Source organism: Sipha flava, unplaced genomic scaffold, assembly GCF_003268045.1.
Source record: "Sipha flava isolate LNK unplaced genomic scaffold, YSA_version1 255_pilon_pilon, whole genome shotgun sequence".
NCBI classification, from domain to species: domain Eukaryota; kingdom Metazoa; phylum Arthropoda; class Insecta; order Hemiptera; family Aphididae; genus Sipha; species Sipha flava.
In genome coordinates this window covers 1,748-11,498 of record NW_020272908.1, presented here as the reverse complement: position 1 = coordinate 11,498, position 9,751 = coordinate 1,748, and the positions used below count along the sequence as shown (strand labels likewise).

Sequence of the window (9,751 nt, the reverse complement as noted above, 5' to 3'; positions counted from 1 at the left end):
TCAATAGATATATTGTTTTCCAAAGATGTAAAAAGTCAGATTTTAAAAATTTACAAGGTTAAATCAATGTAGCTTGGGCCTTGTTATTTTTTTAATGTTTGCTAATAGTATTCAAAAAATATATAATTACTATAAAAATTAATTAATTCAACGACAAAAAAATCAAAACCATCACTATACAAAATTTTCATGTAAATATTTTAAAGTACCAAAACCATACATCACAGAAAATTCTGCTTGAAATAGTACCTGTAGTATTTTTTTTCTGCCAGCACTTACGAGAAAATTAAATTTTAAACATTTGAGTCTTCGAAATCTATATATCAACTAAAAAACATAATATATAGGTACTACACTTACATTTTATTTCAGTTTCAAGATTAATTTATAATAGAGTGAAATAATTAATTATGTATATTTTAATTAGACGATTCAATGTGAATGTTCAATTCTAAAATAATATTGCTGATCATTAGCATTATTTCGAGAGGCAACTATTCGATATGATTAGTATATTAAATACACTGCATAAATGATGAATGAAAAATTGTATTCGTGCTAATTATAGTTCTTTTGTTTCGTAATAACCCATCAGCTACTTGCATATTGATTGACCAGAACGGATATTATCTTGTACGTTACATGTACAACCTGAAAAAATAATGTAACTATTAATGATAATACGAGTATGCGCATTATTTATTCATATTTTTTTGTTCAATATTGCTCATAGTCATGAAAGATTAAAAATAATAACAATAATAATCAACAGAAAATTGCGTACGTTTGTAAACAATTCTAGGTTGACAACCATTTGCGTAGTCACATTAAGTTTTAAATTGCTTGTATTTTTGACCCGCATTGTGAGCAACAATAGTTTCTTAAACTTGATGTTCATCTCGGTCCAATTGCAATTGTACAACGCGAAGTTGATTGAGTCATTCTGAAATCAAGTATAATTGTCTACACTCGGTACTAGAGCCACATTTAAGGCGTGGTTCAGGGAGGAAATTGTGATAAAAATATTTCTTTAATCAGTAACCTATTGAAAATTGATTGTGGGGGAGGTGGGTTTATAATTTTTTTAAAGAATAAGTGATTTTATAGTATTATAAAAATACATATAAGGTATGAATTAATAATTATATTATTATAAACACAACTTAAGAGTTATTTGTGATAAAAAAAGGTGATCATCTTTTCTTTTTTTTTTTTTTACCAGTTCATCAATAAAATAACTAAAAGTTAAACCCAAGTAATTTATTTTTATACAAATATTAGAATCATATGATATAAATTAATGTTCCATTTTTCTGTACCTTTGCAGAAAGTAATTTATCACTTTTGAACTTTTTTTCTGAGAAAGGTCGAGACCCAGAAATCCCCATCTCCAAAAATATTTAATTTAGATTTGTATTGGGATGGTACATTTATACCAAAGGGTACCACCAATCAGTCTTATAAGAGACAATTTTCTATAACTTCATTTAGATGGTTAAAAGTCAGTTATTATTTTGAATTTTATATTAATACTCATATAGTTTAATGGTGTACTAAAATGAGGAAATTAAATTGCGAGCGACTTTTTAATGAATAGTTGAAGATACTTGTTTTCAGTTTCATATTTAAGGGAAAAAAGGCGTAAAACCTTATATACGGCCCTGTTCAGGACTCAAAATTATAATATTTTATACGCGTATTGAACGGCGAGTCGTTTCCATAGAAGACGATTGACGGAACACTTTTTTGTTCATATATTGCGGGCGAACGGTTTAACCATATAATAACACATGGATTGTTTTACTTTCGTGTATTAATGCAGAACGTCTACGACAAAAACCCGGTTATAACGTTGTTTGGGTTCATAAGAGACTCGGTTGTGGTTAAGTATCCAGTACCGCCACTCTGCAAGCCGGAAATCCATTTATATTGAATTCAAGGTACTGCAGGAGACTGTGGATTCCAGATTTCGTTCAAGGATGGAATATAAGAAATTATGCTAAAACTGCACAGTTTTGAACTTTTTGCTGGATTCGCCTTTTAAAGTAGGTTTCAATAATGGTATAATATGAGTATATGGTAGTGATGAGTCAAACCCTGATTTTTTAAATCGAACCGAACTTGAACCGAAATTTAAATTATTTTTTCGAACTTGAACTGAACCGAACCTTCATATTTTCTACGGAACCGAGCCGAACCTATTATGATTTTAAGTCGAACTCGAACTCAAACTCAATACTTTTTATCAAGTACATTGTACCACACACTTTATAACGTATCGTGGGCTATCTATGTATATTTAATCAATGATTGTTCCTACCAACAAATTAAATCAACCATGATTATTAATTACTATTGTATTTTAAGTTTTCGTATTACCTATTCGGCATTTTAACTTTTAAGTCTAAGTAATTGTACTGTTTACAATACATTTAAATTTTTAATCATTTTTTCTTATTATTTTTATTTTTAAAAACCAGTATTGTGCTCTCTCTCGTGTTGTCTTGTAGCTTTTAAAATATTATTTGAGTATTGAGTATTGAGTGTAATATGACAATACAATCAGTACATTTTAATCATATATAAAAAAAATAGTAATAATAACTATAATTCACAAATATAGAATTATTAGTAACATTTATAATGTAAGACTTAAGTTGTAAACATGTTTTTATTAACAGCGCAGTCGCGTATTGGCATATTACCATGGATTTACCCAAAATAGATTTTAACCTCTACAATAAATATAATAAAAACAAAAATAGCTAATTTATGAATGTATATACACTACCTCTATTGGCAATAACAACTTATTAATGTTTTGGTCAGCGGAGGGTGGATGTGCAACAAGCGACTGGAAAAATAATATTATTATTATAAATAATGCATAACGTGCCCACTACAGATTATCACTTTCTATCGCCAATAGTCTAATTATTTTTAAATAATCGTTATCAATTTTTATTTTTCAAAAATAACTTTTAAAGAATTGTACACATTTTTAGTTTTCGAACTATCGTGGCTAGAAAGTCAAATATTTTCAAGTTCGATTTTCGAACAGTAAAATATGCTTGACAGTTCGGTTCGATTTTTTTCATGCCGAGTTCGAATTTCGAACCGAACCGAACATCAAGGGTTCGGTTTGGTTCAATTCGAGATTCGAACAGTTCGACCCATCACTAGTATTTGGTGAGTGATATATCTACGTATAAGAAATATTATATCAATTCAATTTTTAAATGTTATAGTACTATGTACGATTAGTGGTGTCCTGGCATCATATACATATGTAATATTGGAGGAAATTATCCCATTTAGCAAATTTCAAGGGGCATCACATTTTAATTTGACTACAGTGATTCAAAAAATAATGTAACATAGGCAATGAATATATTTATTTGTTCCTAATGTCCCCTCTTCAATTGCATAATTAAACATATTAATCAGATACGTGGAATTTTAGAAATAAAATTTGGTTATTTATTAAAAATACGATATTAACCGTATTAGTGACGACTTGTTTTACAGGGAACTCCGTCTTGCATTAACTATCATTAGTTATCATTAGAGTTTGGGATTATTATTTATTATTATTATTTAGATATTTGGGATTCCTTACAAATTATAAGCAATATGTACTTTAAATACTTTAAATATATGCACAAAAATATAAAACTGAATTTTTTTTTAATGCAATTAAAAAATGTTATTTATTTATTTAGATTTAGAAAAAAAATTGTAATTAGTATTTTTTGACAACATTAATACTATAAACATAATGTTACTGTATATGTTTGATTTCATTTTAATGATCTTCTCCTACAATGAAAAAAACAAACGTAATACTTATTTTCCTTATACATCTCTAAACGATTTACGATAACTAACAGTATACGTAAGAATAATTAGGTATTTCCCTAATTGCCAAATCCAGTTTATAATGTTATTTTCTCATCTTTATTCATAAACCTAGTTATACGGAAAATCAATTAGGTATTTCCTTGTATTGCCCTATCCTGTTCGTTCTTTGATTAAGAATTGACTGATTCATGAAAGTAAAAAAAAAAAAATAATGTTAACCTTTAAAATAAATTTATTTTCAGTACGTGTATAACCACCGACCGTTCTACACATGTGTCGCGAGTACGTATTTATCAAGCTTCCGATAGCAATAACGTAATTACACACTCGAACACGTAATATGAATCATTATACTTGACCTGAGAACAACACTAAAATGTACAAAAACGCCTCACCAGGCAAAACAACTACAAACAAACCCCAGTTAAATAAAATTCCAAAACCACAAACTCCAAAAAAAACAAACGAATCCATACTCGAAATGGAGACGAAAATACCAAATCCTAGTAAAATAAAAACAACACCAGCACACACTCAATCTAATTATCACACAACCAAAGCAAGCGATAACGACATCGTCTCTCCGTCGTCGACCGTCGTCTCCAATACTTCCGCCACTCAGCCGCCGCCCACCACCAGTATCAACATCGTTAACGATTATACAACTAGTACTGACAATAACACTACACAATTCGATAACTCCGCCGCCACGGCAATATCCGATAACACTTCTAAATTAAACCCAACTCAATACACTACGGATAAAAACAATAAAAATATTTTTATTTTCGCCGCAATCACAGCAAATGAAAAACCACCGTCAAGAGAACAAGCGTTAGTACTTAACTCAATCAATGGTATACCACAAAAAGAATACATCATGGCCATAGGCAAAATTGTATCACCCAAAAACATACTATTCGGCTCAAGAATTTCAAACAACCGTTTCTGTATCTTCCTATCAAACAAAATAACACTCGATAATCTAATGGAAACACACCAATCAATTTCTATTAACGAACACGTAATTCAGATTCGCAGACTTATTAACCCGACTAAAAGGATAGTAATATCTAATGTATGTCCATCTATTTCCAATCAAGTAATACTTGACCACTTAAATAAATCCAACATAACACCGATATCCCAATTAACCTACCTCAAAGCTGGAATCACCAATGGAGGCTATGAACACATTAAGTTTTCGGAGACAAATGTTCATAAAACACGAAGACGCGCCTAACATCCCAGGATCACTACTAATAAGTGATAACGATTCCCAATACCGCATCTTTTTCACAGACGATCGTATTACACGCTTTAATTGCAAAGCCATCGGGCACATGTCTTTAACTTGCAAAAAAATGGCCATGAATAAATTGGAAATAACAAAACCGTTGAACACTGTAAATGTAACAAACACCCTATATCCCTCAGAAAAAATATCTACTGATCTAATTAAATTCGATCAACCATCCACTAGTTTATTGACCGATACAATAGCCGATGAAAGTCATAAAGACCAGAACGACACAGTGTTCCCAACACTAAAACGTCAAGCTTCACTAACAATATCCTCAGCGGATCCAACAAGCCCAACAATCAAAATATTATCCACCCCACTAAATCAACAAGGATCCAAAAAAAAAAAAAAAATACTCAAAACCTCCAATCCCTCCGAGGACATCTCAAAAAACACACAAAACACACCAATGAAATCAACCCACCAAATCATCGCTCCTGCTCAAATTCACGTAAACGTTTTTCCGACAACATTGACGAACACCTCGAACCAACCAAATAATTGTTCGAAAATACAAAACATGTCAACATCAATTTCTCACAACCAAAGCACATAATAGAAAATATTTCCTCTCAAGAAAACCCGCTAGAATCTATCTACGAACATGGAATAACAGGAAATGACATTCTCACAATATTAGAAACAATTAGACCCTCCCTCACCTCTACTTAAGCGAAAAACAACATTACCCAGATAAGAAACAAATTATTTCAAGCAATGGAGGTGGAAGTGAAACCACAAATTTCCCTTGAGAAATAAAACCAACCACCAAACAATACAAACAATCGTACCAATTAAACCCAAGCAAAACATACCTATAACCCTAGCATGTCAGACACAAATTTAAATATCATACAATGGAATCTCAATGGTTTCTTAAAAAAAAAGGATGAGCTTGAGTTCCTAGTACAAGAATACAATCCTGAAATAATATGTCTCCAAGAAGTCAACTTTAAAGAAAACTGCATATCCCCCCTCAAAAATTATGATGGACACAGCAAAAACTGTTTACAGGCAAATAGAGCCAGTGGAGGGGTAGCAATATATATTAAATCCTACATTCCAAAAATAATAATAAACATTCTAAGTGAAATAGAAGTTTTAGCTGTCCAAATTAACCTGAAAGAAAAACTTACAATATGTAATATATACCTTCCAAACCAGAAATAATTCACCACAGCTAATATCGAGCAAATTATTCAACAACTTCCCACACTATATATAATACTCGGTGATTTCAATGCACACAGTCCATTATGGGGCTCCAAAAAAAACTGACCCCAGAGGCAAGGCAATTGAAAAACTTTTGGAAAAAGACAATATAGCGTTACTAAATGATTCAACACCAACCCACATAAACATAGCAAATGGAAACTCTCCTGCATAGATCTAACCCTATGCCCCCCGTTCCTAGCACACAGACTAGAATGGAAAGTACTACTCCACTTATTTAGCAGTGACCATATACCTATCTAAATAAAATTTATTCCAAGGAAAGCTGTCACAAACAAAAACAAAAACAAAAGATGGAATTTAAAAAAACCAAACTGGCTCTCATTCGAAAAAATGGTGGACACACAAACAAACGAACTACCCAATAATCGCGAACAAAACACAAATGAAATGGCTGAAACCTTTACCAACATAATAACCAATGCAGCAAACAAATTTATCGGAAGCCACACAAAACAAAACACGAAACCAAGAGTACCCTGGTGGAATGATGAAATAAAAACAGCCATCCAAGAAAAAAAAGAAGCTCTCATTAGATTCAAAAAAAACAAAACACTTGAAAACTTCATATTACTCAAAAAACTAAGAGCCAAATCCAAATTTCTAATCAAAAGCAGCAAAAAAAAATCCTGGGAAAAATTCACTGGCTCAATAAATAATAGAACCAACTCAAAGGAACTTTGGAACAAAATCAGATCTCTGAAAGGACTCAATAGAGACAAAGAAATACACATATCCATCGAACACACCTCAACATCACAACCAGAAGAAGTCACCGAAATAATCGGATCGTTCTTCTATGAAAACTTCAGCAACTCAATATACAAAAAAAGAATTCATAGGCAAAATAATAATCCCTTCCGAAAACACTCCCATACATTTCGACATCAACCCCCTAGACACAGACCAAATTAGTTTGAATGCAACAATAACTTTAAAAGAGATGAATATCGCTCTTAGTAAATGCAAAAGCAAGAGCCCCGGTCCCGATGAAATACCCTACTGCTTCCTACAAAACCTCGGACCTACGGCCAAAAACTACCTACTAAACCTATACAACACAATATGGAGAACAGGAAGAATACCAGAAAAGTGGAAAAAAGGAATAATAATACCAATCCCTAAACAAGGTAAAAACAAGAATACTGTCGAAGCATACAGATCAATCACACTACTAAACACCATGACAAAAACAATGGAAAAAATAATTAACACTAGACTAGTTTGGTATCTGGAAAAAAAACAAAATCTTATCAAATGCGTCGCATTTGGAACAGTCCGTATTGTATAATTTTAAATCGTATTTAGGTATTCTGTACTATAGAAATCTACAAGCTATCTATGAATATAACTTCACGGTATGTATTTATATATAAATTTACAGTCTTGTAAAGAATACTTTTATTTTGTATTCAGAATACGTTTTTGAATAAATGGATGAAAATGTATTCAGAAAACCTATTCGGATAATTTAAAAAAAATACATTCAGAATATATATTCAAATACTTAAAAATGTATTCGGGTACTTAAAGTATTCGAATACTTTTAAAATATTTTTTTTCGCCAATTTATGTTAATTTTGGAATAGTTTGGAAGTTAACGTTTGATGGCAAATTTTACTATATAATGCATAAAGTAAATGAACAAATAAATACTAAATATTACACATTTTATATCCGTTAATATTTAATACACCAAATATTCAAATATAGTTATTATTGGATTGTGAATACCAATTTTATTAAAAAATGCACGTTTTCATTTAAATTCCCCTTGATTTTAATATTTTTATTAATAAAATATTAAAATACACAGCAAATTATATTAAGTAAATACATACAGACTACAGTACACCATAATTCCAATGTAATCTTTTATATACCTACATAATTTAAAAATAATCATATTCATTATTCATTTATATTTCCACTGAAATGACTGAAAAGAAAAACTATTGTTCATAATTTATTATATACTGTATAAAATTTAAAAATTGCTGTATTTTCCCAAGGTTGAAACAATTTTATTAGTTCAGATAAAAGTATTTTTATAGTGAATAAAAAATACAAAATAAAAAAGTATTCAGAATACGTATTTGAATACTTTTTATGAAAAGTATTTAAAATAGTATTCGAATACAAAAAAAGTTCAAATGCTTTTAATCGAATGAATTTAAATTACAAATGTTATGGCAATAGTTAGAAAGTATTAATGCTTATTTTAAAGCTTATAACACGATAAACAGTTCAGAAAAAACGTCTAATATTTTATACATTTAATAATATATTTTATTTATTTGCCCAATGTGTACAATTATACACATTAATCAATTATAAGAACAACAAGTGAAAAATTTCGATTATTTTTATATCTAAAATTAAATTACTTATATTATTACTAATCATTATTAATTATTATATTATATAAGGTATAACATAAATAATTAATAAATCAAATAACTTTTATTTGATTTAAAACTTTTAAGTTTTAATTTAAAAAAATAAATAAAAATATTATTACATTTTGTCAACATTCGTACTTTTATGTACCCAAATAAAACGTTCATTTTTCATTTTTCTTATTCACCTATTTACGCTGATTATTAGTCGTATTTGATAATTTTTAACTTACGAATGTATCGATCATGCAAAATAAATAACACGTCGAGAATAAATGTATCATGTTGGTTAATGAAGATGATATTAACTTGATACTTTCCGGTGATGTCAGTGACATGCCTTTATTGAGATTCTAAAACGTAAACAGAACATTGTAGGATGAATTGATTGCGATACCTAGTACATGTTTAATATAGATTTATGGAATCGTACCAAAACGGTTAAAAATGGCTGTAACGTTATTAACATAGATTCAATCGACAGTTGAAAAAGTATAACTGGACGCATTACAGTGTAAATCTCGCGTATTCTCCTAAAATATTACCAAATTAATATCAGTGTTCGGTTTGTATTAGATATTATAACATTTGAAATATAATCACATACAATGATATTATTTTAATGTACCTATTATGAAAATGTATATAAGTGCTCTGAAGAAAAAATAATTTGTCAGTACTTGCTTTATGCATTTATGATGATCTTCAATGATTAACTTTAAATTATTTGAGTCGTTTGATTTATCACTCAATGAAAGATTTTCTTCGCCTGGATAAAAACATACCAAACACAAGAATGTTTATTCAGTTTGTTCAAAATGGATTATGAAAAATGTATAAAGAATAGCAGCGGTTCCTAAACTTTTATGGATCACGCATCCCCAAAATAAAAATAAATAAATTACGCTTTCTAGTAAAACATTTTTTATTAATTTAATATAAGCAAATTATAGTC

The 9,751-nt window shown here is 29.7% G+C and overlaps 1 protein-coding gene across 1 annotated transcript; it reads right to left on the bottom strand.

Moving 5' to 3' along the window:
• Nucleotides 1-495: 495 nt before the first annotated feature.
• Nucleotides 496-9,485, bottom strand: LOC112684689 (odorant receptor 2a-like). Its single transcript, XM_025556329.1, has 5 exons — nucleotides 9,425-9,485; nucleotides 9,230-9,329; nucleotides 9,030-9,149; nucleotides 785-943; nucleotides 496-651 (listed from the first exon to the last, which is right to left on the bottom strand). Exons 2-5 carry the CDS (start codon nucleotides 9,302-9,304, stop codon nucleotides 592-594), a joined length of 414 nt encoding a protein of 137 aa, XP_025412114.1. The 5' UTR covers nucleotides 9,305-9,329; nucleotides 9,425-9,485; the 3' UTR covers nucleotides 496-591.
• Between the last annotated feature and the right edge of the window lie 266 nt (nucleotides 9,486-9,751).

Bases quoted from the DNA above. Each gene is read 5' to 3' on its own strand.
- LOC112684689 (XM_025556329.1), bottom strand. From the start codon at position 9,304: ATGCGTCCAGTTATACTTTTTCAACTGTCGATTGAATCTATGTTAATA. The intron at 9,150-9,229 runs GTACGATTCCAT...TTTACGTTTTAG, and splicing joins AGCCATTTTTAACCGTTTTG to AATCTCAATAAAGGCATGTC. The intron at 944-9,029 runs GTAAGTTAAAAA...ACTTGATTTCAG, and splicing joins TTTGCATGATCGATACATTC to AATGACTCAATCAACTTCGC.